General features: G+C 46.7%; 1 protein-coding gene across 1 annotated transcript in view; it reads left to right on the forward strand.

The window, feature by feature from the left end:
• Positions 1 to 9,647: 9,647 nt before the first annotated feature.
• SLC9A1 (solute carrier family 9 member A1) overlaps positions 9,648 to 16,752 on the forward strand; it is a 60,152-nt gene continuing 53,047 nt past the window's right edge. The window contains exon 1 of the mRNA XM_004377066.2: positions 9,648 to 10,725. Within this exon, the coding sequence (XP_004377123.1) occupies positions 10,371 to 10,725 (355 nt within the window). The 5' untranslated portion in view covers positions 9,648 to 10,370. The remainder of the gene's footprint in view (positions 10,726 to 16,752) is intronic.

Here is a 16,752-nt window from a genome sequence, read left to right on the forward strand (position 1 = left end):
ACTGAATAACTTGTATAGAAATTGTTGAACGGGAACCTAAAACAGCTGTATAAACCTTCACTGAAAACTCAATATTAAAATAAAGAAACAAAGAAGGGAAGAAAAGAGGGAGTGTCAGGGTCAGGCATTACACTTTAAAAGAAGCTGTCAGGGGAGGCCTCACTGACGGATAATATTTGAGCAAAGACCCCCCAAGGAAGTGAAGGAGGAAACCATGCAGATATCTGGGGCAACAGCATTTCAGACAGAGGGAACAGCCAGGCCAAAGGCTCTGAGAGAGGAGCAAACCTGGAATGTTTGAGGAATAAATAGGAAGCAGGCTAGGACGGCTAAAGCAGAGGGAGTAAGGGGGAAATAAATTGGAGATGAGGCAGAGAGATGGGGTCCTCTCTGGGTGGGGACTTGTAGGCCATAATAAGGACCATGGAGGTGCCTGAACAAGGGGTAACAGCACTGACTTAGGCTCTAAAGGGATCCCTCTGGCTGCTTTGTTGAGATGAGACTGCTCAGAGGCTAATGTGATAATTTAGGCAAGAAATGCTGGAGGCGTGGACCAGAGTGGTAGTGGCGGAGGTGGTAAGACGTGGTTGGATTCTGGATATATTTTGAAGGTCAAATTGACAGTGTTTGCTGAGGTTTGGTATGAAAGAAAGAGAGGAGTCAAGGATGACATAGGTTTTTGGCTTGAGTAACTGGGTGTACAGAGTGGCTGTTTCCTGGCTAGGGAAGACAGTGGGAGAAGCAGAGTTGAGGAGAGGGTGGGGGGGGTCTGGGGTTCAAGTTTGGATACATTGAGATGTCTCTTTGACAGCCAGGTGGAGATAGCAAGTGTTCAGTTGGATGTACAAGACGGAGTTTAGAGCAGAGGACTGAGCTGCAGATATAAATCCATGAGTTGTATACACACAGATGGAATTTGAAACCATGTGGTGGGATGAGGTCACCAGAGAAATGAATGTAGATAGAGAAGTGAAATGGTGAGAACCAAGTCCTGGGGCCCCCAACATTTAAAGGTTGAGGAAGGAGGAGGAGGAGGATTCAACAAGGGGAGACTGAGAGGAGCAGACAGTGAGGTGGGTGTAAAACCAGGAGAGTGTGGTGGTCTCACAAACTAATTGAAGAAGATGTTTGAAGAAGAAACAAGTGATCAAGTGCGTCAAAGGCCACTGATGGATAGAGAAAGATGAGGCTCAAGAAATGACCATTTGATTGAGCATCATGGAGGTCATTGGCAACATTGACAAGAGCAGTTTAGGTCCAGTATATGAGGGTAAAGGGAGCCCTGGAGGCACAGTGGTTAAACTCTTGACTGCTAACCAAAAGGTTGGCAGTTCGAACCCTCAGCCACTTGGCGGGAGAAAGATGTGGCAGTCTGTTTCCGTAAAGATTTACAGGCTCGGAAACCCTATGGGGGCAGTTCTACTTTGTCTTCTAGGGTCACTATGAGTCAGAATCAACTCAGTGGCAATGGGTTTGGGTTTTAGCCTAACTGGACTGGGTTCAAGAGAATGTGGGGAGAGAAAATGGATACAGCTAGTATAGACAACTCTTCGAAGTTTCCGGTAGTAGCTGGAGGGAGGTGTGGCGTGAAAAGATGTGTGTTAAAGCGTCAAAATAATACATTACACTCATGATAGAGGTTGCCTGAGGGTGGGAAGAGGGGAGGGAAATGTCATCGATGGCTCAAAGCGACTTTATTATTTGACAAAACATTACAGATGACTGTAAAAAAAAAAAATCAAAAGCAAAAAAAAAAAAAACAAAAACTGAAAGCAAATATAACAAACTGTAACAGCTATTAATATTGAGGGTTGAAAATTTAGTTGTTTGTTATACTATCTTTATATTTTGAAATTTCCTTATAAATGAATCAATGGAAAAAAAAATACCTCAGGCCTACTAAATCCTAACCTCTCCAGCAGGGCCAAGAAATCTGCATTGAAAACAAACACCCCCTCTCACCCTGCAATGATTCTGAGAACACAGAGGGTGTGATAGTTAATTTCATGTGTCAGCTTGGCTAGGCTATAGTGCCCAGTTGTTTGGTCAAACACTAGTCTAGATGTAGCTGCGAAGGAATTTGGTGATGTGATTAACATTTATAATCTGTTTACTCTAAATAAAGGAGATTACCCTTGATGATATGGGAGGGCCTCATCCAATCAACTGAAGGTTTTTAAGAGCAAAAATAGGTTTTTGAGAGGAGAAGGATTCCGCCTTAAGTCTATAACAAAAACATCATGCCAGAGTTTCCAGCCGCCTGGTCTACTGATTTTGGATTTACCAGTCTCCATAATCATGTGAGCCAATTCCTTAAAAATCTCTCTCTCTCTATATATATATGTATATGTACACACACCCTGCTCCCCTTCCCTGACCCATGAGGAGATGTGCTATAATTTAAAAGAATTACTATACATGTTTTTTTTAATTTATACAGACAGAAATCTGGGAGATATGTGTGGGAATGGATATTAAGGGTATGGGATAATGGTGAAAGGAACATAAAGTTGGATCAGGTAGAATTTATTGATATGGGCCTGTTATAGATTGAATTGTGTCCCCTCAAAATATGTGTTATAAATCCTAACCTCTATCCTGTGATTATAATCCCATTTGGGAATGGGTTGTCTTTGTTATGTTAATGAGGCAGGATTAGTGTAGAGTGTGTTTTGAGTCCATCTTTTACAAGATATAGGAAGAGCAGATTAGGACAAGCAAGCAAGCAGAAATGGCAGAAAAGAGATGCCAAGCCACATGAAGATCGCCCAGGAGCAGAAGCTCAGAAGAGACAAAGACCTTCTTCAAGAGCCAACAGAGAGAGAAAGCCTTCCCCTAGAGCTGGTGCCCTGAATTCAGACTTCTAGCCTCCTAAATTGTGAGAAAATAAATTTCTGTTTGTTAAAGCCACCCACTTGTGGTATTTCTGTTATATAGTAGTATTAGATAACGAAGACATGCCTTATCTTCCTGCCAGTCATCCTTTCTTGACGGGGCCTCATGGAGAAGGGATATTTGTGGAGAGGCTTAAAAGATGTGAGGGAGTGAGTCGAGCGAATATCTGGGAGTGTTCAGGCACAGGGAGCAGCAAGTGCTAAGGCCCTAAGGCAGAAGTGTGCCTGGCAGTGGTTTGAAAAAAGCAAGAAGGCAAGATGGTTGGAGTGGAGTCAGTAAAGCGGAGAATGGAAGAAGAGGGCCTATGGTACTATGGTACTAAGGTACTATGACAGAAAAGAAGGAAATGAACAAGTCACTGAGCGCCAACTAGGTACCGGGAACTGTGCTTGGCATACACTGTCTGTCTGATGCTTGCTGTAACTACACAAGGCAGGTATAATGAACCCACCCAACTTTTATACACATGATTGAACTGAGGGACTGAAACAAAATGTTACTTACCCATGATATACTGCTAATAAGAGGCCAACAGGATCCTTTCCCAGCACCATACATGATCTGCCACGTATCAGGCGATATCATAGCTACAGCAATTCCACAAAATTCCCAGCACTTTTATTTAGTCAAAGGAGTCAGTGAGAGAGGTAGGGAGCAGACATGGCCTAAGTACCTGGATATGCCACCCAGGGCCCTGGCAATGAGGCTGTCCTAGATCTGCAGGGGGATGTGTCTGTAGAGACGTGACCTCCTTGAGTGGACAGTGGTGTGGGCCTGGAATGGTTAAAAAACGATGACTTGCTAAAAAACATGGTTACTGATATTGCGGTATATTTCAACTGATTTCTTTTAACAAGATATTGCTTTTTAGCACACACAAATACACAGCAATATAATTTATTTAAATTTTTTAAATTCATAGTATACTACAGGTGGTGTAGTTTGATGACAGGACCAATCTCACAGATGTGAAGGTCTTCTTTCAGGCCTGTCAGCATGTCTATGTGGCTGAATGTGTAACTTCATGTGTTCCTAACATCAAAAGCTTACATATGAGCCCCTTGGTGCATGTGGACAAAGATAATGATGGGTGGTGCTCACTGGCTGCTGCCCAAAGTCTTCATGTACATTAGCTAATCAATATCCCCATAACAGCCCTGGGAGGTTGGCACTATTGTTGCCCCCACATTACGAAGGAAGAAACTGAGGAACAGGGAGGTTGACTGATTTATCCAAGGTCATATAACCAGTGAGTGGTGGTGACGGGATTTGAACCTAAACAATCTGGCTATCCACGTTAGGCAGCCCCTGGCACAACAGATAACTGGCTACTGTCTTAGTTATCTAGCGCTGCTATAACGGAAATACCATGAGTGTTTAACAAACAGAAGTTTATTCTCTCACAGTTTAGGAGGCTAGAAGTCCCAATTCAGGGTGCAAGCTCCAGGGGAAGGCTTTCTGTCTCTGTCGGCTTGGTGGGAAAGTCCTTGTCATCAATCTTCCCCTGGCTCTAGGGGCTTTTCAGCTCAGGGACCCTGAGTCCAAAGGACACGATCCACCCCTGGATCTTTTTACTTGGTGGTAATGAGGTCCCTCTCTTCTCTGCTCACTTCTGTCTTTCATATTTCAAAAGATATTGACCCAAAATACAACCTAATCCTGTAGATTGTTTTCTGCCTCATTAACATAACTACTTCTAATCCTGCCTCATTAACATCAAGAGGTTAGGATTCACAACACATCAGATCACAAATTGGACGACAACTACACAATACTGGGAATCATAGTCTAGCCAGGTCGAAGCACATATTTGGGGAATACAATTCAATGCATAACAGCTACTAACTGAAAGGTTGGAAGTTCAAATCCACCTGTAGGCACCTTAGAAGAAAGTCCTGGCAGTTTACTTCCAAACGATCACAGCCATTGAAAATGCTATGGAGCACAGTTCTACTCTGAAACACATGGGGTTGCCATGAGTCAGAATCCACTCGACAGCAACCAACTTGGTTTTTGTTGGTACTTAACTATTATGCCGCACTGTCTTCCCTGGGCTAGATCTTGGCCACAGGCTGCCCCAGGTGGTCTCTCCCAAGGGCTCTTTCCTGACAGTGTCAGGTTGTCATAACCTTCTCTGGGCTGTGGAGGATCTCAGGGCTGGCATTTCCTGGCCCTCATAAGATCTGCTGCTTTTCCAGGACTCACTGAGGACTGGAGTTGGGGAGAATCAGAGAGTAGGGAGATCAGAGTGCACCAGTGAACACTGCCCTCAAGACTGAAAAGGACTATGTATCTCAGAGTTCTGACCCCACAGACCTGGCAGAAAGTCCCTCCGCTGACCACACCCTTTCCCTCTCTTCCTTTTGCTAGGCTGAGCTTGTGGTGTTTTCAAATAGTACTAGATTCAGAAGTCAGAAGCCTGGCTTAAGTCATGAATCTGCTACCTAATAGCTATGTGACCTTGGGCAACTTGTTTCATGTCTCTGAGGCTTGGCTTTTTCATCTCTAAAATGAGAATGAAAATAATAGCTAAAATGTACTGAGCCCTCACCATGCACCAAAACAAGCCTGGGGGACTTGCTTGTGAATTATAAAGAGCTGAACAACTGCAAAGCATTATGGTCATTATTCTGATCCTTGCTCTAAACACTGCTCTTCTCTTTGGTTACTTCCATTATAGCTGATTTTCACCTTTCATCTGCTCCCAGGTGACACAGGACCCCGGCCTTCTCTGAAGGCTCTTCCAAGATCTTCCATTATCTTACAGGTGGCTAGGCCTGTGCCAGAAGAATGTGGGGTATAGAGAATTCAGGTTAATGTTGCCTCTCCCAGTCACTACCACGTTGCTCTACTTAAAATTATTTTAATATACCTTTCCGTGAAAGGTTCCTAGAGAAAAGTGCGCATATCGTGAGTGCTCAATGTTATCAAAAAACAACTTCATCTGTGTGACCTTTGTAGCCACCACCCAGTAAAGAAACAGAACATTACTAGCAGCCCAGAGGCCCTTGCTGTGCCTCATTTGTGCTCCTTCCCAATCACTACCACAGCTTCCTCCCCAAAAGGAATAACTATCTTTACATCTAACACCATAGATGCATTTTCCCTATTTTTGCACTCTACATAACTACAATCATACAGTATTTAGACTTATATGTTCAGCATCTTTTACACAACTTGATGTTTGTAAGAGTCATCCATGTTGTTGTGTAGCAATGGTACATCTATTTTCATGGCTTTCTAGTATTCCATTTGCTATGAGTTAAACTGTATCCTCCCAAAATACGTGTTGGAATCTGAACCCCTATACCTGTGGATGTAATCCTGTTTGGAAATAGGGTTTTCTTCATTATGTTAGTTAACTCTTCAGAGAGTAGGGTGGATTCTGAATCTAATCACTTCTGAGTTATAAAAAGGGCAGATTAGACACAGAGATAAATACACATGGGGGAAGACACAGACACCATGTGAGGATTATCTGCAATCCAAGGAACCAAGGAATGCCTGGGACTACCTATAAAGAAGGAATCAACATGGCTGAGACCCTGATTTGGACTTTCAGCCTCCAGAACTGTGAGAAAATCAATTTCTGTTCTTTAAAGCCATCCATTTGTGGTATTTCTGTTACAGCAGCACTAGGTAACTGAGACATCATTATATAAATACCAAAAGAAACCAAACCCATTGCCACTGAGTCAATTCTGACTCGTAGTGAACCTATAGGACAGAGTAGAACTGCCCCATAGGGTTTCCAAGGAGCAGCTGGTGGATTCCAACTGTCAACCTTTTGGTTAGCAGCCAAGTTCTGAACCACTGTGCCACCAGGGCTCCTATATAAATACAGTACACCTAAATTTATTAATAGGAGTCCCTGGGTGGTGCAAACAATTAACATGCTCAGCCGCTAACCATAAAGATTGGAGATTCGAGGCATTTTGGAAGAAAGTCTGGATATCTACTTCTAAAAAATCAGCCATTGAAAATCCTGTGGAACACAGTTCTACTCTGACGCTCATGGGTTGCAATGAGTCAGAATCAACTCAATGGCAATCTTTTTTTTTTTTTTTTGGTTAACAACCCCACAACATGTCAACCCTCTCCTTTAATGGTATTTTTTTTTTTTTTTTTTGGTTAAATTTACTAATTATAGTTGTTGCATATTCAGGTTGTTTCAGCTTTTGGTTATTATAAACACTGTTGCTATGAACATTCTTACACGTGTCTTATCGTGCATATAAGTATGCATTTTTGTTTACCCTATTTATTTGCTTTTTAATAAAAAACCAAAAAACCAAACCCATTGCCCTCTAGTGAATTCTGACTCATAGCAACCCTATAGGACAGAGTAGAACTGCCCCATAGAGTTTCCAAGGAGCACCTAGTGGATTCAAACTGCAGACCTTCTGGTTAGCAGCCGTGGCACTTAACCACTACACATCCAAGGTTTCCATGCTTTTTAATACTTATCATTATTTTAATTTCTTTTATCCATTTGTGTATTTAATTTACTGTCTCTCCACCTTCCCTCTCCACACTGCAACGTCAGCTCCACGAAAGCAGGGACCTTGTCTGTCTTGTTTGTAGCTGTATGCCCAGTGCTTAGAACTTGGCACAAAGAAGGTGCTCAGCAGAACGAATATTTGAAGATAACAGAAACTTACATGGGCCTAGCATGTAGGATTGGATTTATGAGGTGCTTTCACATATATGGAGCCCTGGTGGCACAGTGGTTAAGACCTCGGCCGCTAACCAAAAGGTCAGCAGTTTGAATCTACTGGCTACTTCTTGGAAACCCTGTGGGGCAGTTCTGCTCTATCCTATAGGGTCGCTACTCGATGGCAATGGGTTTGGTTTGGTTTTTGGTTTCACATATACATTATCTTACTTAGTTCTCACTAGAATCCTATGACATACTGTTAGTATTATCATTCCCATTTTAGGAAGAGGAAACAGGCTCAAAGAGGTGATGGGCCTTATCTAAGATTATTCAGATGGCAACACATAGAGTTAAGATTTGAATCCAGCTTAATCTGACTCCATATACAACACTCTTTCCACTGTATCCTATTTGTCTTACAGGATTGGAGAGGCCCAGGATTGAAATCCAGAGCCACAGAAGAGTATAGCTTGCCTTCTGTTTTCTGATGTTCTAGAGCAGCGGAAAGACTATGGGGAGTTAGGGAACTGGGAACTTTCCACCAGAGGGCAAAAACCATGTCTTATTCACTTCTGTGTTGCCAGAGCCCAGCACAAGGCCTTGTTACAAGAGGCCCAATGAATGTTTATCAAACTGAACCCCTGTGAAGTCACTTGAGACCTTGAGCTACTCACTTTGACTTTCTCAGCCCTCAATTTACTCTTCTGCAAAATGCAGACAGCATTTCAGTAATTTCAATAGTTCTCAGCCCTAGCTGTACATTAGAATCATCTGGGGACGTTTTGAAAAAATACCCATGCCTGGCACCAGCCTTGTGTTTTTGTTGTTGTTATTTGCTGTTGAGTCAATTCTTACTCATGGAGACACTGAATCCAAATCGCTGATGGTGGGTTCCAGGCAAGGATATTGTTTAAAAACTTTCCAGTGAGTCCAGCCATGATCTCCCTTGAAACCTGACCAATTCTAACCTACACCATCGGTTCAAATCTCAGCTGTACTATTTACGTGCTAACTAGAAACTCTTTTTGTCTCAGTTTCCTCATATGTAAAATTGGAACCATGATAATTGTTCTATGTGTTAAGCTCCATTCTAAACACTTGAAATTCATTATCTCATTTAGCCATCACAGTAGCTCTCTGATATTGGTACTACTACTACTATTTCCACTTTACAGATGAGAAAGCTGTGGAACAGAGAGGTAAGTAACTTGCTCAAGGTCACATGGTACGACAATAATATATCCTTTACAGAATTATTGAGAAGCTTTCACGAGACTGCAAGCGTGGATGTGAAAGCACTTTATAAAATAGTAAAGCATTTTACCTAAGTGAGTTAGAATCTTTGTAGATTCAGGACTTCTTTATTTTATTTTATTTTTTTGCTATTTTTGACTCTCCTTTCTCTTCCTAGGAGCCCTGGTGGTGTAGCGGTTAAACTGCTGGCTGCTAACCAAAAGGTCAGCAGTTCGAATCCACCAGCAGCTCCTATTCAAACCGCTGACCTTTTTGGTTAACAGCCAAGCTCTTAACCCCTGTGCCACCGGGGCTCCAATCAAAAGGTAGGTGGTTGGAATTCAATGGCACTCCGCAGTGGAAAGATGGGGCAGTCGGCTTCCATAAAGATTTAAAAAAAGAAAAGATCCCTTACCATCCAGTCAATTCCAACTCATAACAACCCTACAGGACAGAGTAGAACTGCCCCATAGGGGTGCCAAGGAGAGGATGGCAGATTTGAACGGCCAGCCTTTTGGCTAGCAGCCGAGCTCTTAACCACCGAGCCACCAGGGCTACGCAAGGTCCGAGCCCCTATCGGGTAATTCTACTCTGTCCTGTAGGGTAGCTGTTTGTCGGAATGGATTCGACCGCAGAGGGTTGGTTTTTGGATCTCTCTTCCTACGCCATACCTCTCCCTCGGTGACAGGGGGCGCTGCGCTGCGCGGGCACTGACAGGTCCCTCTAACCCGCTGCACCGGCCACTCGCTGGTGCCTATAAGACACAGCGCCGGGCTCAGAGCCGCTTCAGTGCACTGCCGCTGGGGGTGGGGTGAGGGTTATTCTGGGAGCTGGACGCCGAGCAGCTGCTGCTGGGCCGAGGCGGAGCGCAGCGCCTCGCCGGGGCCGCAAGGAGGGGCGTGTTGTCGTCGGCCCACAGCGAACCACCCCGAGCCCGCGCTGAGGCGCCTTCCGCTTCCCTCCATTTCCCCGGAATCTCAGCCCGGCGCGCCAGGATCTCGGCCCTTTTCTGGGTGGGGAAGCTCCGGGCCGCTTTCCGGCTTCACTCCTTTATCGCAGCCTGGGCTCCCAGCCCACTTTCTCCCTTTTCCTGGACTGGGTCCCACCCCTCTCGGTCCCCTTCCTGTAGCCCCGGCTCCCTACCCCTTCCGTTAGCCCAGAGTCCCAGCGTACCAGCTCCTCAGTCACTTTCCTCAGCCAAGATTCCCAGTCTTCCCTCTTCCTTTCCCTTGCCTGGGATCTAACCTTCCCTGTCCCTTCCTCTGCTTCAGGGCTCAGGCCCCTGCCCCCCTTTTCCAAGCCTGGGGCTCCAGACCTTTTGGTCTCCTCCAGTAGTCCTTCCTGGGTCCTTGTCCCTTCTTCCCAGTTTGGAGTCTCAAATCCTAGTTTCAAAACTTGGGGTTTTGAAAACCCCTTGGCTTCCCCTTTCCCTCAAAGGACTGCTTCCACGAAAATACCTCCTTAAAACATGAACTTTTCTTAGACTACCCCATACTCTTCCCATCTGCTGACCCCTTGCTACCTATGTCCCAGGTCTTACTCCCCCTTTGCTAAAGGTTGAGGCCTTCTGGGTGGAGGGAGCAGGATGATGCCTCTGTGGTCAGGCATCTGTGGCCTCTCTCCGCCACGGATCTTCCCTTCGTTGCTCGTGGTGGTAGCCTTGGTGGGGCTGCTACCTGTTCTCAGAAGCCATGGCCTCCAGCCCAGCCCTACTGCCAGCACCATCCGGGGCTCAGAGCCACCACGGGAACGCTCGATTGGGGATGTCACCACTGCCCCACCAGGGGTCATCCCAGAAAGCCGCCCTGTTAACCATTCTGTCACTGAAAACCACATAAAGCCACGAAAGCCCTTTCCAGTCCTTGGCATCGACTACCTACATGTGCGCACACCCTTCGAGATTGCGCTCTGGATTCTGCTGGCCTGCCTCATGAAGATAGGTAAGTCCACGTTACTCCAGTACTGCTACTGCCGCCACCACCAGACTGGTGACCTGGCTCACCTTTTACCCTTCAGGGCTGCCCAGGAATAAGGGTCTGGACTATTCCTGTAACATAGGCAGCCTCCATCCTGCCATCTTTTTCCTTCTCGAACTTGAGCTCTGTGGCCTTTTTGGTTCTAAGGCTTGCCAAGATTGGAACCAGCATCGTGGGGAAGAGCAGGCAGGATGAGAGGATAGAATGCTTCTGATACTAGGTACCTTCAGCAAGGCTTCCAAGCTTGGTAAGTCTCCTTTGGCTGGGCCAGACCTCATGGGGAGCCAGGCATCCAGCTGTGTGAGACAGTGAGGAGCATCTTCCATCAAGTGGCACATTCTGTTTTGTCATCAGCAGCCAGTGCAATTACACGCTTCATGGTAGGGTGGCCCAGGATGGAGTATATTTCTAGTTGGCCTGTCTAAGGAGTTTGAGGACAGATAGAGACTTACGACTGTGTTTGAAAGTGAGGGAGCCTCGTAGTCTCACCTTCTTTCATCTCTAGAATGTTATCCATCAGCTTTGCCTGCCCAGGCTGGTTAGGAGCCCCTGAGTCAGTTTCCAGCCCAGGAATGCCATCTCTTATACAGTTTATGGATTAGGGAGCCCTGGAAATTCCTGAAGCCTGTTTTGGGGTGGAGGCAGAGTGGAGGTTGGAGCTCTGTCTGGCCTCAGCTCACTTGTAGTTTGGCACCTGGCTGTGTCTCAAGGTGCTGTCTGAGCTGGCTAGTCACATTGCCCTGCTGTTTAGCAAAGGAGGAGAAATACAGGTGGAGGGGCTAGGGATGTTTTGGTCTGAAGAGACTTGGAAACATTCTTTTTCGGGGAAAGAAACAGAAAAGTTGTTTCTCCCAGAGGGTTGTCTCCCTGCCACACCTGAGCATCCTGTTCTGCTGGGTGATTTACCAGAGCCTACATAGCCCAGATGTCCCAGTAAGTGGTATCCAGGGGTCTTTGAACACTGCCTTTGCTTTTTCAGTCCCCAGCTAGCTGTGGAAGGCACAGGGGGCCTGGGACTCTGCTCCCCTTTTGCCTGACGTTTAGGTTTGGGCTGTATGTGACTCTTGGCAGGAAGCCCAGCAGCTTTTGGAAGGACATGCTGGTGCTGAGTGGCAATGCCAGGCTGGTGTGAGACAGGCTCTGGGATGTGCTGCAGGAGAGCTCTGGTGCCTGGGTCTATCACTGACTCCGGACAGATCCAGGAATGACTTCCTGCTGCAGGGCTTTGGTGCTGAGCAGGTCACAGTGGCAGGGCCTGTGCATGGAGCTGGCCCACCAGCACCTATACCCCGATGGCAGCCAGCTTCCTGGCAAAATCAAGGACTGGACAAGGGGAGACTTGTGTACTGATTTCTGACATAATTAGACGACCTTGAACAAACTGGGGCCTTTTTCTGCTGGTCTCCCCCACCTGTGAAATGGGCAAGAATCTCTACATTTCCAATTAGGCCATGGGACTTTATGTCTTAATTTATTGGAAGAAACTAAGGTGACTATGGTCATTTGCCTGTGTGAGACCAGGAAGAGACCTCACAAGCGTTGTCTATAAATCGCCCTCCTCTCTCCAATCTCCTCGCCTCCCACATCTGGCATTGTGTTAAGGGCATCAGGGGCTGGCACACACACTCCGGGTGTCAGTGTCTGCTGGTGGGACAACAGCATGACCACAAGGACCCCGAAGGCCTGGTATCTCTAGTCCTAAAGGGGCCCGGGTTGGTCTGACACAGCCGGAGAGCTGTGCCTGGGACCCTGGGCTGCTGGACAGCAACGATGGTGCCATGGCAAGGGTGTCAGTCTAGAAATCAGGAAGCCTGGCTTCTCATCCATCTCCCTCTGTGACCTTGGGCTAGCCACGCCTCTTCACCTGGCAGCCGATCTCTGTGGTCCCTTCCAGGTCTGACGTTGCTGCCATTCCACTGACTCGGGTAACTCCGGCAAGTCACTCAGCTTTGGGCCTCAGTTTTCCCATTGTAAAATGAGGAGGTTGGATATGTTCTCAAGGGCTTTTGCAGCTCCAAAAGCCTGTGTCTCTGGTTTGGAAACACATTTTTCTGCCTCTGAAAACAGGAACTTTAGCATCTGGCCATCCTAGAGAAGAGAGTGGTGAAAAGAGTGTCCAAGATTTCCAGGGTCCCTGTTAAAGTGGCAAAGTGAAAGCCCATTTTTCCTTCACGTTTGCTCTGTAGGGACCCCTAGTGGTACAGTGGTTAAGAGCTCAGTTACTAACCAAAAAGGTCAGCAGCTTGAATCTACCAGCTGCTTCTTGGAAACCCTTTCGGGCAGTTCTGCTCTGTCCTATAGGGTCACTGTGAGTCAGAATCAACTTGATGGCAACGGGTTTGTTGGTTGCTGTATAGAATCAAGGTTAGGTATGGCTTCCACCACTCTGCCCCTTAACCTCTCAGCCTCAGTTTCCTCATGGTAAAATGGGGGAGATAAGAGTATCTAGCTGTAGGGCTGCTGATGTGACAATGACATAAATTAGTGCATATAAAGCTGACTTTGTACAGTGTTCTACGTACAGGAAGCACTTAACAAGTGGCAACTGCCCCTGTTAGTATTTTAAACACCTAAGGCAAATGCATCCCTACCTCAGCCCCTACAGTCTGCCTCTGAGGCTGGAGGGTTACAAATCAACCCTAGGCTGCCACAGAGTCCTTCCTTTAGGTTTCAGGGCATACTGACTTTGTTCTTCTTGTCAGGTTGCCTCCAGAGCTGGCACCAGTTGCCTCTGAGGTAGAGTTGGGGGTGCTGAGGCCATGCCACCTCTGCATAGAAACTCAAGAGCCTAAGAGTTTGTTTTGGTTTGTTGCCTGTTCTCTCAACACCCCAGCGTGGATAGGAGCTATGCTGGAGCCCTCATTCTGTCATCTGTGGCAGCTGCTTCCCTGGCAAGGTACCTCTCCTTTAAGAATAGAAAGTACTGCGTCCAATTCTCGTTTTTAATCCAAGAGCTCCTAATCATTGAGCAGAGAGCCTCAGGGTAGACACTTTGTCAGAGACTGGTGTGGGAGGGGTGGGATTGGAGCTGAAGTTCTAGAGCCTATGCTTCTGGGTTCTGTTCTAATTCTGATTCAGTGGGTGACCTTAGGCAAGTCACTTCCCTTCTGTGGGCCTTCTTTCTGTCTCTGACAGGGAGTCTTGCGTTCTGGGAGAACTGTGAGGTTGACCCTAAGCCGTTCCCCACCCCCACCCCACTTTGTGATTTGGGTGCTGCATGAATTCAGCTTTGTTCCCAGTTCACCTGACTCCCAGTCCAATGTTTGTTCCGAGGGAGAACCTCATACCCAGCTCACCATTGGCATCCCCTGTGTTTATTTTCCCGTGTTCCTGACCCAGAACTCTTGGCAGAGGCTCGGGAGCCCATAAAGCAGGTATTCATCTTGTCTCTTAACCAAGGACAAAAAAGCTCCCTTTGTCCCTTTACATCTTGTAGCTTTTTTTGGTTTTATCATTGCAATGTGTATCCTGTCATTTCCTCCTTAGAACAAGTCTGTGGGTGGGAGAGATGGGGTCATGATCGTCCACTTTATATGTGTGGCTATCAGACCCAGCAAGTGTTTTCCTGTAAAAATAAGACTAGAACTTGCCTCTCCCACTTCTTGACATGAGAGAGGTACAGTCTAAAGGTCACCTTGAAACTGTCTCAAGAAGTCCAGATGGGATTCTCTAAAAAGAAAGAGGTGACCTTTTCGCTTTGGGAAACAGCTGACAGACTGCAGGACAGTGGGAGGAGAGGCCAGCTGGGGACTGGGAGGAAGCCTTCAGGTAGGACTTGATGTTTCCAGAAGCACCCGGGCACTTATCGGGCCCAGGTTGGCCATATTGCCTGGACTTCATTCAGCTAAGTACCCACTACGTGCAAGATGCTGCAATATATGTGGCATGGTCTTAATTTCATTTTCACCAGCCCCCCCCCATCTAGCTCTGGTATAAAGGAAAGACTTGGTCAAAAGGCCCCCTGGGCTCTGCTCTGCCCCTGACACAACTTCTTGGTTCCCATATGACAATGGACCAGGTACCTGATTCCTCTAGAACTAACTTGTCTCTCATGAGTAAGGTGAAGCAGCTATTTTTACCTTCTAAAACTGATGTAAGGTTTGAATGTGGGAATGTCCCACAGTGCCCGGCTCGCTCTAGCAGCTTCCAGGGCCCATGCAGTTTCCTCCCCTACTGGGAGTTCTTTCCAGCCAACGGTAGCCTACAGCAGTTGCTTTCACCCTGCCCTCCTCTTTCTCCACCAACCCTTTTCTCTTATTGTTTATCCACAACTTTGGTATTAGGTTTTGCCTGCTCTGTGTCATCTCTTCTGTTGGGCATGGGTGTGTTTTAATAATAATTACCAGTTATTGACTATCTAGGGAGTAGTGTCAGGCACTTTATAAAAGTAATCTCATTTAATATCTACTAAAATCCTATGAGATAAAGGCTGTCTGTTTTGCAGATGAGGAAACAGCTCAGAGAGGTTATCTTGTGTGAGGCTGAATTGCTATTTATTTTATGCTTGAGTCTTGGTGTAGCATTTTAGAGGGTGCAGCTGCATCTCCTCTCTCTTGCAGTCCCCTCAGCCGATGCCCTGGCCCTGCACTTAGAAGGTGCCCAGCTCATACTGAGGAGCCCTGGTGGTGCAGTGGCTAAGCACTTGGCTGCTAACCGGTAGGTTGGCAGTTTGAACCCACCAGCTGCTCCTCAAGAGGAAAAAACCTGGCAATCTGCTCCCATAAAGATTGCAGCCTAGGAAACCCTATATAGCAGTTCTGCTCTGTCCTATAGAGTCACTGAATAAGAATTGACTTGATAGCACACAAAAACAGCAGCTCTCACTGAGCAGGAGCATTTGGCTGCCCAGCTCACAGCACTTGCTTTCTGGAATTTAGGAGTCCCTCTAGGGGCTGGGCAGATGTTGATGGTGGGAACCCTCTCTCAGCTTAGAAAAAGCTGTGCCTCGCTTTGGACCCGTCCTCTGTCCCTGTGCATCTGTATGAGTGTACCCACATCCCACGGTCAGGCTGGGCCTATTCCTGGTTCTGTGGCAGTGAGTCTGCCCTGCCGTCTTTCTGCCGATGCCTTCTCTGCGGGGCAGATTAACCAGTAAGGAAAGTATGCATGGGCTTAGTTGTGTTACTTACTAATCTGTAGTGAACAATTTCACGTGAGTTTCACCAGTGCAAAGGTGAAAACAGGTGAAGTTGTACAGTACAGATTAGTAAGTAAGCACAAGTCAGCCTGTGCATACCTTGCTTATTGAGTAATCCGTCCCTACCTCTTCGGAGCTTTGATCAGAGCTTTCCCTGCTTGGGCAGAGAAGTGCCAGTTGAAGGGTGGTTTCCTTTAGCCAATGGAGTTGGCCAACCTTGTGACTATGATCTCTTGCCTCTGAGCAGGAAGGGTGCTGGATTGCTTTTGGTCACCCTCAGGGCCCAGCAGGATCCCGAGAGGCAGCCTCTGTGTTGGAGCAGGTGGCCCAACTTTCTTTAGCCCTCCCAGGGGAGCAGGGTTTGGTAATAATTCTCATTAGTACCTTAATTTGTTGTTTCCAAAGCTCTTGCATGAACAGTATTTAATTTTGATCTTCTCATTGGTCCTGTGGGTTAGGATAGCAAATCGTATTGATGTGCCCATTTTCTAGCTAAGGAAACTGAGTCTCAGGCTGTGACCTGACTGAGGTCACTTAGCAAGTAAGTGGCAAAGGACACAATCCCCTGGACTTACCAAGCCAGTCCTCTTTCCTGCCTGGCTGACATGCTGGGTTATGGTGAAGATCAAAGGGAATGAGAGACCCAAAGAGGCTTTGAGGAGAGTAAGTGACCAGACACAGCCACCATGGTCACCTGGATGGTTGCCAGGAGGGAAATCAGTCCCTCGTGTAGGAAGGGCTGACGGAGCAGGGTGTCTAGGGTGTGGTGCTAACATGGCTCAACCCCGGCCAGGCTCAGCTCCAAGCACTTATCAACCCCTTGAACACACCTGTATTTGCATGAAGGAAGAGTA

The sequence above is a fragment of the Trichechus manatus genome, unplaced genomic scaffold, assembly GCF_000243295.1.
Source record: "Trichechus manatus latirostris isolate Lorelei unplaced genomic scaffold, TriManLat1.0 scaffold00048, whole genome shotgun sequence".
NCBI lineage: Eukaryota > Metazoa > Chordata > Mammalia > Sirenia > Trichechidae > Trichechus > Trichechus manatus.